Genomic DNA, 13,759 nt, shown 5'->3' with positions numbered 1-13,759 from the left:
AACTACATAATTTAATGCATTGTGACAAGCTTACATGCTCAAATTCTACAGACATTTTTAATTTAAAACTACACTTATAATTGATTTAATAAATATTATAGCTCATCAATGTTAATGGTAAACTGTACTGAAATCAATACTGGTTTGAATCTCCTGCTGGGTTGCTATTGTTAACTTAAAACTAATACTATAACTATTTGGTTCGTTTTAAGCTTGAATTAAATGAAAGATCATAATACGAATAAATATAAGATGTAAAACCTAAATGTAAAAAAAAAAAAAAACACTGAAAGTTAGAAACTGAAAAAAAAAACTGAAATAAGTTTAAGTTCTAGAATTTCTAAAACGAAAAAAAAAACATAAGCTAAAGAGAAAACTAAAAGACATAAAATGAAAATTTTGTCTTTACAACTTATTGAAATACTGTATGATTAAGTTGAAGTACTATAATATGAGAAATGCATAAACTTAATATAAATTACATGAAAAACATAAATGAAATATTGCCTTCACAACTAAAATAAGATTAATTACTAAAATTAGTTAGCTGAAATAAGTTAAATGTAATTTTTTTTTAATAAATTGCATGAAAAACAAACAAAACAAAAATGAGAACTATTCCCTTCACAACTAACTGAAATAAGTTGAGGCACTATAAAAAAAAATTAAATAAAAAATAAAAATTATATAAAAATAAATAAAAATAAATATATTATTTATATATATATAAATAATAATAATAAAGGAATGTAAAAAAACAACTATAAAAATGAAAACAAGTACATTAAATTACCATTATTAGTGAATTGTGTCTCCTGTATCTGCCTGTGTTGAGGATTCAAGTTCGTGTACATTTATTCACTTTGATTTTGATAGAGTTGACTCACGTGGCCGTGCAGGTCTGTGTTGAGCAGCATAAGAGCACAGGTCAGCGTGTGGACACCGTCTGTGAGATACAACCACACAAATACATATTCACACATGTACAGTCTGTTCAACATGTGACGCACACATACAGAGACAGAGCTGTACCTTCAGATAGAGAGAGAGATGAATTGCACTGCGCATATCGACGGGAAAAGTGTGCTAAGATCCGCTCTCTCTCCTGCGTCTCACCCGTCAGAGCAAACTCTAGCAGAAATGCCCTGAAATAAACAAAATAACACACACAATAAGGAGCAAATGTCATAACAATTGAAAATTAAATCGAAACCCTTTTTTTTGCATTTTTATTTGCATATTTAATGTGCTGACCTTAGTGCTTGGTCCAAAGTCATTTCAGTAAAATTGAAGTAGCGCAGATATTCCTCTGCCACCAGGCGACTGAAGTCATTGCTAAAAAGGAGTCAGATATGAAAAGACAGTCAGAGAGGATGACAATGCAAGAACAAGCGAGGGAGACACGGGAGGAAGGGTGACAGACGCGACCAAGGCCTGTCAGAGATACACAGCTGGATGAACATTCCCATGATGCACCTGTCAGAGAGAGAAGAGCTCTTAAAGTACAGACGCTGTGAGCAATAGAAGGAGAGCTAGAGAATAAAAGCTGCATGAAATCCAGCTTTATATAACAGCGGCACAGAGATGGACAAACCACAAGGTCAGAGAGAAGTCAACAGGAAATCAAAACTGATTGCATTTACTTTCTAACGTTCCTGGCTTTATTCTGAACAATACAGGAGCACATGATATTCCCCCAAAAAAGTAATGTATAAAAAAAAAAAAAAAAAAAAAAAAAAGTAATGAATTGCTCCGCTTCTGACACAAAAGATAAATGTAATAAAATAAAATGCATGAATACACAAAGAAAATTAAAAGATGTGTTATTGCTATAGTTAATTGAAACAATTAAATTTTGTTAAATGAAAAAACTGAAATAACAAATTTTAGATTTAAAACTTTATATATTTTTCAAAATCTTAATGAAAAACCTAAATGAACATTTGAAATGTTGCCTTGTCAACTGACTGAAATAAGTGTATTAAAAATGACTAAAAATGAATTCAAAACATATTAAACCTAAATAGAAATACAAAAAAACTAAAATGAAGTAAGCACATACCAAAATAACAAAAATGTAAACTAAATTAAAAGAAAAACTTAATTATCTGTGTATGCACACAAACACTATATAATTCATTTCCATATTAAATTTGTTTACATTAGTAAAGGAACAATAAAAATACATATTTAAATGCATTATTTATTAATCTTAACATTTACTAATATATTTAAAATCAAAAGTTTTATCTGTTAACACAAGTTGATGCACTGTGAACTATTATGAACATTAACATTTTTATTATATGCATTTAGCAGACGCTTTTATCCAAAGTGACTTACAGTGCATTCAGGCTATCAATTTTTATCTATCATGTGTTCCCGGGGAATCGAACCCCCAACCTTGACAACGCAATGCTCTACCACTTGAGCTACAGGAACACACACATATATATACACACACACACACACACACACACAGACGCAAATATAAAGTAACAAGACTAGCAATACTAAATAGCACAAGGATTTACTCACTTTTTACTCAAATGACGTGCAACATCGCACTTCCTGAAGCCGTCGAGTTTGAAGAGGCGCTTGGCCAGACGTTTGGCAGAGTCCAGATCAGCTCGGTTACCGTTACTGAGAGTGTCATTACTGCCCAAACCCAAACGCTCACTCAGCTCCTGATCCAAATCTGGGTCGGCAGCAAAGCGAGGAGATTTCTCTCTGAACAAACACACAAAGAAGATCATTCTGCTGTGATGAAGCCAGTAATGACCTCTGAAAGCCGAGCTGGGGAGCATGCATTTTTATTTTTTATAAAGACATGAATCAAATCCTGAACTACATTTTCTCAAATGTTGTGGTTTTTTCATGGTAAATTTAAGTACCATGCAAATATATTTGAATGGTAATCATTCAAACCATAACACTCGGCACATTACACAACCACTGCACCACTTTAGCTTTTTTAAAGGACAAAAACAGACATAGACTAGGAAGCACCATCTCTTTCCTATAAGAAGCACAACAACCATTATAATATATACAAGTTTACTAAAATGTATGGGGAGCTTTTCCACATGTTCAATAATATAAAGTCATTACAAATTCAGGGAATTACGCAGTGACCAAAAACAAATAGTTAAACAAATGTCCTTCAAAATACATTCAAACTAAATGACAGAAATATTCTATTGTTTAAATGTGATCATGTATGAAATTATAGTGATTTGGCTCTAGTAACACTGATGTAACTATAATGGGATTTTGGTATAAATCGTGGTTACCAAGCTAAATAATAACCACAAACAGATTTATGGTAAGAATTCATTTCCATTCAGGTTAAATTGTTATTGCGCCCTATTGATCTGATTTCCTCTGGTTTCTAAAAATGTACGTGGGACAGCGGTCCTCATCTAACCTCTTCTTATCAGTGACTCACACTAAATCCACACCAAAAACAAACCATGGACAGAAATGTGTGAAACTCAAACAAAGACGTCTGGAAGCACAGGAACGATTCTTAAAGAGACAAGCGCAGTAAATTAGTATTAACTCCATATCTGGGTTACTAACATTGACTGAATCTAAAACCATTGTTTGTTTGTTTTATTATTGTTTTTTTTTTCATATTATTATTACTTGAAATAAATGTTACATAGTAAAAATTTACAAATAAGATAAAAAAATAAAAACCATGCACAGAAATAAGTGAAACACAAACAAATGTTTCGCGGCAAATTAATATTTATTCCATATCTGGGTTATTACGGTTAACTGAATATAAATCTAAAACCATTTTCATTACTGTTTTGTAAAAAATAAATAAAAATACTGAAAAAAAAATTAAATTTTATTTCAGCCTGTTTATAATTTTCATTTACTTATGGTTGAAGTAGAAAAAATAAATAAATAAAATAAAACTGAAATTTAGTTCAAACTATATACACATATTTGAAAATAAAAATATAATTGAGATAATGACAAAAAATAAAAAATAAAAAATAAAATCTAATTCAAGATATTGACAAAAACCATAATAGTAATAATAGCAACTAAAATAACACTGAATTTAGAAGAAATAGTTTTCTAAGGCCCAAAGAAAAAAAAATGCATTAATAAAAACAACTTAACTGTAACCATTTTTATGACGATGAGGTCACTGTAGGTGTTCTGGGTTGTTTTTAGTTTTATAATACCACATTTTGAGCAATAACAACAATTATTCTCGCCTTTTCTGCTGTATATTACATTCATTAGGACAATGACAAATGAATACAGCAATGCAGTGCTGATCTGCATCCGGTCCAAGCAGTTTCTACCTGTACAGTGTGTGGCAGCGGGTCAGGACGCTCCTCTCCTTCAGCGCAGAACAATGCCAGCAAAACACTGAGTGGGCTCTTTTCCTCAGACCATCTCTGCCAAAACGCCTCTGTGATGTGACTCTCTGAACCTGAGCGATGTTTGAATTAATGCTCAGCTTTTCACAGTCCACCTGAGCAGTGTTTGAGGACATCTCTGAGACCAATGCTGCTGTTTGAATTCATCTGTTTTTGGTCATTAAATATCTCTCTCTCTCTCCATTCCAAAGATCATGCAATTTCAATCCATCCTGAAACGGTTTAGCTTTCAATCCTGCCAGATACTTCCTTCCCAATGAGTTTGCCACTGCTTTCTCTCTCTCGGTGAATGTTGTTGACGCTCTGATGACCTTCTCGGTTCAGTGTGGCATGTAACATCTCTCAGTCTCTCCCTGAACTCACTCCTCCGTTCACACGCACTTTAAAATGTACAAAACACTTGTTTTCTCTCTCATGATTCTCTAAGTAATTAATGAGTCATTTGATAACATACACACTGTTAAAGAATACATTTACCTCTCTTGCACTGTACACAAAATCTAGTTATTTATCAGTGTCAACTTAAATCACTGCATTTACAGTAAGTCTAAATTTGACTTTTTTTTTTACTGTATTTTTTTGTCTAATATGATGCAGCATTGGTGAACATAAAATTCTTCATTTTTTAAAAACTTGCCAGTCCCAAACTTGGAGAATGGTAGTGTATATTCACATACAATCCACTTGATTAACCTTATACTATTTTCTCTGCACTCTTACCTATGTACGAAGTCAAAACATAGAACGAAAGAGAGAAACAGAGAAAAGTTGTGCTTGTGTTTTTCTGTGCGACTGGGCTTCACGTTTGGCTAAGCACCTCCACAATGCTGCTACTGTTCTTGCCATGCCAAACAAACAACACACACACACAATTGGCATAACAAATGAGCACTCATTATAAGACAACTAAGGATTTGATTGACAGGTTGGCTGGCCAGTGCAAATCCATTATGTTGTTTTAATTTTATTGCTTAAATGGTTGCACCTGATCCATATCGGACATAAGGATTTTCTAAACAATATTTTCTGATTAAATGTGTGTGGTTTAATCAATACGGGTAATTACAATAGTGATACTTTTAAATCTAATATGCTTCATTTTCTAAGTGACACCTTTGCATATAGCACTTATGAATAACTATCTCCACCGAGTGGTTTATTTTAGACACTACATGATGAGAGTAATATTGCAGTGCAGTGCTGCACTGTGCCTCTAAATAACATATAAAAAGCACCTGTTGTAAATGTTATTATACAAACACTGAATACAAAAATGGAACACATCACATTATTCATCCTATATATAAGGATTTATGTAGCAACATTTCTCTGATTGTGAAAATATATCTAATTCCTCAAACTATTCCCAGCCTCCTGGGTTTCTCAGTGTCTCCATCGTCATACATGCGGAAGTAACTTCTGTTCTCTGCCAGCAATCGGCTTTGCCTTTCACCTGTCCTTCACACACACACACACACACACACACACACACACACACACACACACACACACACACACACACACACACACACACACACACACACACACCTGTCTAAACTCACAGCAGATGGAAAAGGTTAAACCAACCGACTAATAGGTCATTCAGAATCATTATGCAGTAAATTAGCTACACTTTGAGAAATAAAAGAAAATATTGCTTGGAATCCACCTCAAGCAATTTATCCCTAGCCTGTCAAACCAAGTTGTAAATGGGATGTGTATATATTATATAATAAATAAAATGCATAAAATATTACAAATTATTTTATATTTTTTAAATGGTTACCCTAGACCATCGTTGGGGTTACATCTCAGGTAATCTCCACATCAATCTCACAAAATGTTCTTATGATAATGAGTTGAAATATAACTTGAACATACCTTGTTTACTTAAAATTCACCAAAACTCAAGTAAACAAAAATGCAGTATTTTTTACTTTAAAAAAAATTGTTGCTTGAATACTCCCTCTGCTGGACAAACTGAGCCATTGCAAACAACATATTAGTAGGCCAGTTATACTGTACTCTGAACACTGTACACAAATACTTTATCTTTTAAAAATGCAAGCATTTACAGAGCTTTGTTGTGATTTTCAATACTTTGCATTTTAAAATAAACTTGTGTCTGTTCAGTAGTCTCTGTAACAGACAACACAACTGAACAATAGCGGTGCTTTTAATCAAGTGACAAAAAGCAGCTGCAAATATTGTATAAAACAAACATATCTTTGCACAAAATGTGCAACACTTTATGCTTTACTACCAAGTTAAATGTAATATCTAATTATTATTAATATGTACCTTGTGCTGGGAAAGTTTCGGAAACCTCTCAGCAAAAAGTTTCAAGATTTATTTCCAGAACATGATGCATGATGGGATAAACTTTGCCTTGCATACTGCTCCTGAGCGGTGTTTGAAATAGTCTGGATTTAATGTGTGTTAAGGGCACTGAGCTTTAGCTTTTTAAAGCCCTTGGACAGTCTTGTGCATTTACTTCCTGTTGCATGCACCTGCTCTCAAGTTGGCAAAACCGCAAGTGTTGAGTATTGGGCCAAGCCCTTAGAATGGCATACTTCCATACTACACAGGTGACCTTCTACAACCTATACCCAAAACATCTAGCTGCTCACTTTAGTGATGAACATTGCACAAACCTGGGCAGTGAAAGTGGTGGGTTGCTCTGCCAGCTTTGTCCACTGCGGTCATCAGACCCACTGCTGAGACGTTCACTGGATGGCGCCCGTGTGGCATCTGTATCCCCGGTTATCGTCAGCACCGACTCTGACAGGCTGGGAATCTCTACGTGTGCCAATGGCGCAAAGCTGAGCTCCACAATTTGCCGGGCGCTCTGGTAGATCTGACCCTGCACCTGTGGAGTCAGTGTGGGGAGGTCAAAGGTCAGGACCGTTTGAGTGCTAGAGGTCAGATGGTCGAGACTGTCCAGACTGCTGTAGGAGGTGCCCTTGGCACGGTGTGACTCCATGATGTTCTCAAAATGCCGGCTGAACGTGTCCAAACTGTCTCCGGACCTTCTGCGAGGACCACGGACCAGGATGGGAGATTTTAGAGCTGGGAGGCTGTTACTGACATGATCTTGAGGACTAGAAAAACAAATGCTTGTTATTTCTGATATTCTAAACCATAATGCATCTTTAACAGTTTCTTAAAAATAAAAAATAAAGTGTGTTTGCAACTTCCCACCTCTTTAGCATCATGCTGTAAAACTCCACTTCCTCGTCTCGCTGATCAGCCATAAGCCTCCTCACATCACCCTGCATCCTGACAGTGACCCAGCTCGCAACATCCTCCTCTTCCTCCTCCTCCCCATCCTCCTGTCCATCTGTTCTTTCATTCGGTATCTCTCCTAGAGGACTGCTTCCAGCACAGGAAGTTCCCATGACACTTCGGTTGCTTCCAAACGCTGAGTCAGCATCCTCTTGCTCTGCTAACAGCACCTCGTCTATGTCCGTCTCCCGATAACATCGTAAAGGAACAGCATCCAGATCAGTCTCAGAGTATTTCAAAGTTCGCCGAATTATGCCCGTTTTGGGGGAGGTGCCTGGGGCGGCAGGGGGCGGAGTCACTAGCTCCACCTCCACGTGTTGGACATCATGATTAGCTCTGAGAGCAAGCTCCTCCAATGGCAGATATGAAGGTGGTACTGGGGTGGAGTGGCCACTTGGTGGAGCTGTGGTGGATTCTGGAACATCTAGGTGGATAACAAAAATATTTATTCAGCTATGAACTTAATTAAGTAGGTTCAATGGATATTTACAATGTTTTGTTGATGACTATTTCAGATCGGTAATATTGCAGTGTTATTCCACTTTAATACAAGAACACACAAACACTTTCATACACTTGAAACCATCTAAACATATTTCTGACTTAATCCTAGAAAACAGCACTTAATTGCTAATGACCATAGGCAGAGTGTGTGTAAGGCTAAGCATTGTCCTGGCCATGGGGTCTTATGGCAAAAATGCAACTAAATTGGACAAAAATTCTCCTGCACAAACATATTAAATATATTGCTAACAAAGTGAAAATGAATAGAAAGTGTCAATTGTGGCATTAGATTAAGATCTGCTCATGTTGCATTGTATTTTATTTAGGGGTGCACCGATATATATCGGCCGATGATTAATGATTAATGCGCATTCAGCTTTACTGACTAGATGCACATTAATCATCAACCGAGATATATATCGGTGCACCCCTAATTTCATTTTAAGCATTTTTACAGTTTTGCACATTATAACCAATCCCACACAATTCTGTTGAGTTTAGGAATGCGATGGCCAATCAGAGGCATTCAGATGAGTAATCACTTAAACTCATCAGCTTTCTTGAGTGTGCTCGTGTTCGTTGACTGAAATCTGGACACTTGTCAATTCTCTCATCATAAAATGCTAAATAAATAAAATAAGAGGTTAATTTAGCAGCGTAGACAGCTTCAGTGATTAGAAAGACTTTTTTTTGAGACTGCTTAAACTTGGGATAGATTAAAGTTAGTGATAATGTTATTTTCTGTAGGCTATATTTCATTCGCTGTCTGAATGACTGTGGAAAGGATTATAATTATAAATTTCTGTTAAATTGTAATAACATTAAATACAAATTCAGTCCCATTAAACATTTTATTAGCCTACATGACACCACTGTCTGGTTCTTGCCTAAAACGACATGATGTTTGTATTTAACAGATTTGGCTGCTTTTAGCCTTACCCTAGAGTTGGTTCACCCTCCACCTTTGCTAATGACGGAATCTAAGTGATCATTAAAACTGATATTAAAGAGGTCAACGGGCTACTCACTCTTCTCTTGTTTGCTGGCAGTGTTTTCTTCTGGAGTGCCAAAGAGAAACTCCCACTTGGCACGAGCAATTTTTTGACAGTGCAGAGATGGACCTGGCACTAAAGAACCGCCATCAGACTGCAACACCCACACAATATAAACACATTAGCTAATAATAAACAGTGAACTCTATGTAATTTACATAAAAAGGGACTTATTCATCAGAAGGGACTTGTTGAAGCTGTTCTTAAAGCACTGTATTGAACATAACTAGAATTCAAGCATTAAGGCAAGAATGCTTTTATGACAAGGGGCTCACCTGTATTCCTGATGATGGGTGATCTGATTGGTTGCTGTTCTGGCTGGACTCAGGTGAGATGCAATCTCTGTCTCCTAGGCTTCCCGTTACTCCACTAGAGCTCGGGGATGACCCAACCAAACCCTGGGGATCTCCAAACCCCTGTTCGTCCTCTCCTCTCTCCCCCTCTTCAAATACTACCGGCCCTAGAAGCAAAGCCTGTCTTCTCCTCCATTCTGCCTGTCTCTGTTGTTGTGTTAGCCTGGTCATCTCCTCTATACTTTCCCCAGGGCTCTGGTCTACTCCACATACCAAATTGCTCACATTCTCCTCTCCTCGTTCTATGACCTCAACCTGAACACTTTTTCTGTAAACTGGACTGCTGCTCTTGAGATTACCTTCAAGTTTTTCTGACAAACTGAACTTCCCTTTATCTTTCCTTGCCTGCTCTTTCCACTGCTGTCTAGATGTCCAACTGACCGGAGAATCATCCACATTCTGACCGATAAACAACCGCCTGGAGATCTCCACGCTCTCTGCAACGACACGGTCATCCCAGTCCTCCTCGTCCAGGAACCAGGGTTCCCCAGATATCCACTCCTCTCCAGTGTACTGTGGAGGCTTGTGACGGTGTAAAGTGGGGCTGTCAGAGACTGGCAGGTCAGCTCTAAGCTGACGAGGATCTCGGAGTGGAGAACACATGTCTGCTTTGGACAGACTTGGACGAAGATGATGAGACGGGAGGGCTGGAGAATCTGGGACAGAGCAGAATGAGTGACTGTGCAGGTCATCTTTTAAATCTGAGCTCTTAGTAGCTGGTGCTTCGTGCAGGTGCGGAGGAAACCCATTTGTCGTAGAACGGTCTTCATGCATAGGTATGTTCATCTTGACAGCCGGATGCTGCACTGGACTATGCTGTAAGGACTGGATTTCTCTAGAAGGATATCCATAGTTTGTGCTGCTTAGATTAGACCAGCCCCCGAAAACAACGGGAGGAGGAGAACTTCGGACCTCGTTGAAAATTGTTGATACCTTGGTGGCCTCTTCTGCAATTTTGCGGGCAATCTCAGGACTGTTCAGAGCTGAAGAGGTATTGCTTCCACTCAGCTGGTTTAAATCATGAGTGGGTGTGTTTGCGAGGCTGGTCCTTTGCCCTGACAGAGGTCTGTCTTCAGCCCGGCTTCCCCAATTTTGACAGAGTGGAGCAGAGCAGTCTTGCTTTGAACTGAGATTCTGCATGGGGTATTCTTGGGACCTGGAGGTGGATTTCTGCTGGTTGTAGTGGAATGAGAAAGCATCTGATGCTGGGCTTTTGGGGACACCACATGCACCTCCTACCCTGCCTGGGTCAGGTTCAGGATCATGGCGGTAGGCAATGCAGTTTGGCAATGGTGGGCCTGCCCAAGACTGGCATCGTTCTCTATGCCGTTGATGAAACTCCGGACTCCAGTCTGAGCAATGAGAAAACTTACACCTCAGTTGGGGAGACCCAAATTCCTTGAGGGCTCGGTGTGTTGCAGCTTGACCAATGGGATCTAAAGTAGAACCCATGTGCTGGTGAAAAGGATCATTATTGCAGGTAGATTCCACAGGTAGCGACCACATTTGGTCACTACACCTCTTACGTGGACAAGCCGCTACCTCCTTTATTCCACCCGGACTATTACACGGACTCTCTACGGTTTTAACATGGGACTTCTCAATGTAGCTGAAAGTGACCACAGACCTCTGTCCTTGCACTGGTTTAGAGTTCTTGTGATGGCTGCATGCTCCACAAGGTGTCCCAGGGCCAGATGTCCGTCCAGAGTTTGACGAGTGGGCACGTTTGATTAGTTTACTGTCAATGCTGTTATTGAGGCTAGAGGACACTGCTTGGAATGGTTCCTCCTGGGGAATGCTGCATCTTTGAGGGAAATCCAAAGAATTGTGTGAAGGCTGCAGTATGAAGCTAACATTTGGTTTGATTGTGCTGCTGGGAGGTGCGGAAATCCCAGATGCCACTTGTGCTAATTTGGTCAAAGCTTCAACGGGACCATCTTGCTCCACTGTCGTCTCATAGGAACTACCTTTTCCATCATGCTCTGGTGGGGATCTCACCTCCACATACAAATGAAGGACTTTCCCGGTTTGAGACATGGCGTCATAACAGTACAACACGAAGAGACACTGTGAAGAAGACTGAAGAAGAGACAAACAGGGAGAGACAGGGATATGTTCCGTTTTGGTCGGTTTGTGAATTTCTGTGACTTGTCTGCAAGTGTACTTTTAGTTCATGGAGATGCTGAGATGCTTCAGATACCCTCTTCTGCCAGACCAGCTACTACAGACGGAGATAGCATGGACCATTGCACCTAACACATGGAAATAGACAGACAATTAATTATTGCAATTGTGCTACACATACATGGTGACATTTTTCCTTTTACAAGTTTTTAAAGCATTAAACCTGATGTCGTTAATGCATGTAAAGCTGCTTTGACCAACAAAATGATTTACAAACAAAAAATATTTAAATATTTGGTGTCACGGATACATCATGGGTTGTGTCATTTCCACTTAACATTAATTGCATTAATTAAAAGGACCACTCAAATTGCTCCAAGATCCAAAACTCGTGAAACAAAGCAACATGGCAGAGAAGTAGAGCACATTTCTCGGTCATGATGACATATCAGTAGAAATTCAATTATAGAGATGCAGCAACCTGATTATATCAGCAGCGGTCATCTGACTCTTCTTTTTTTCACTGATGACATATTTATTCTATCGTTCCCCATCCATTTAACCAATGCACACTAATACTAAACAAACAGAGGGAATGTTCTCCAGCAGAGACTAAAATACACCACTGAAAAGAGACTTCCACACTGCATTTGATTGTCATACTCTTTATGAAATCGACTAAAGGTATTTTACCTTTTTTACAATATGTATTTTTTTTAACAACGCCATTCTGTTTTAGAAATGCCAAAATGACCATCTACATGAAGGGATGGGCTTATTTACTGCATAGCTGAGAAATTAATCCCTAAAATCCTACATAGTTACACACACATACAGCTTTATGTCATGCGCTAAACCTCAGTGACTCATACAGTGTAGACTCATACACTCAACTCCCATTCAGGCCTACAAACATTAGCAGCGTTCATATAGAACAGAATACTGATACACCTTTTCCCCAAACAATTTAAGGGACATTTCAAATAAGGGAATAAATCCACATGGTCTGGGCATACAGTACATGCAGAATGCAATGATTGACGAATCAGAATCAAGTGCTCCATACATTTTCACACATGCACCAATACAAATAAGCACAGTGTATTATTTTACCTGGAAATATGATGCTGTTCTAGAAGTGCATCCTTTCAAGATGCTTGGTGGTTGACTCAAGGATTTCTCGTTTGTGTTGCACACACACATACACTAACATGCTTTTGAAAGTGCAGGTGTATGTCATTGACTTAATGAAAGCCCCTCTCATTTAAACAATCAATAAGTGAGACCCTCTTAAACAGTGCATGCATGCAGACGACCTCTTACTTTTCTAAATGAAAACCTCCACTGGCACCATTTACTTCCATAAAGACTCTTTACAGGGAAGCCGGAATGTAAGCCCACACAACCGAAAGTAATGTACTTCTGCTTGCTCGCATTAAAAGTACATGCCTTGCACTGCATCTAGACCAGGTCATGGTTTTGCTGGTTAGCATGCCCCAGTTAGCCCCTGCTAGTATAAGACGTAACAACACCATTTGGACCCCAAAATATACTTCTCTATTGATAGCTGTTATAAATGACAACATTTATACATTTAAGCTACACATAATACTTTATTTTTTGTCAATATGATCCAGTTGAACTTGAGCACTAATTTGCTACATTTACAATTTCCTGACATGCACATTAAAAAAGTAGTCTGAAATCAAAAGTCTGAAACTACATACAAATAAAAAATAATAGCTATGTTAAAATTATTCTCAAAAAGTTAATTAATCCTTTTTATCTCACAACTCTGACTAGTCAAAATTGCAAGACAAACAGAATTGAGAGATACTATATAAACTCAGAATTCTCCGAATATTTTTCTTTCAGTTCCAAGTGTATGTCTCACAATTCCAACTTTTTCACTCTAAATTCTGAATTCCTCACAATTCCATTTTTTGTTACTTTGTTTCTGTAACAGAATAAAACACATGGCAACGTTTTCTCTCAAAATTTAGACTGTTTACTTTATATCTCGCAATTCTAATTG

At 38.0% G+C, this 13,759-nt stretch overlaps 1 protein-coding gene across 2 annotated transcripts in view; it reads right to left on the bottom strand.

The window, feature by feature from the left end:
* LOC127968801 (PH and SEC7 domain-containing protein 1) overlaps window positions 1-13,759 on the bottom strand; it is a 50,033-nt gene that overhangs the window by 24,844 nt on the left and 11,430 nt on the right. Inside the window, exons 2-9 of one of the 2 annotated variants that reach the window (XM_052570142.1) lie at window positions 9,523-11,852; window positions 9,224-9,341; window positions 7,608-8,115; window positions 7,061-7,507; window positions 2,539-2,730; window positions 1,255-1,335; window positions 1,033-1,145; window positions 888-946 (exon numbers count right to left, since the gene is read on the bottom strand). In XM_052570142.1, coding sequence (XP_052426102.1) covers window positions 888-946; window positions 1,033-1,145; window positions 1,255-1,335; window positions 2,539-2,730; window positions 7,061-7,507; window positions 7,608-8,115; window positions 9,224-9,341; window positions 9,523-11,637 — 3,633 coding nt within the window. In that variant the 5' untranslated portion in view covers window positions 11,638-11,852. Of the gene's footprint in view, window positions 1-887; window positions 947-1,032; window positions 1,146-1,254; window positions 1,336-2,538; window positions 2,731-4,328; window positions 4,666-7,060; window positions 7,508-7,607; window positions 8,116-9,223; window positions 9,342-9,522; window positions 11,853-13,759 lie in introns of those variants that run through there. The other variant, XM_052570143.1, reaches the window with a different exon arrangement.

This window comes from Carassius gibelio, chromosome B12 (assembly GCF_023724105.1).
Source record: "Carassius gibelio isolate Cgi1373 ecotype wild population from Czech Republic chromosome B12, carGib1.2-hapl.c, whole genome shotgun sequence".
NCBI classification, from domain to species: Eukaryota; Metazoa; Chordata; class Actinopteri; order Cypriniformes; family Cyprinidae; genus Carassius; species Carassius gibelio.
The sequence above is the reverse complement of the archived record's forward strand: the minus strand, read 5'-3'. Positions and strand labels throughout refer to the sequence as shown.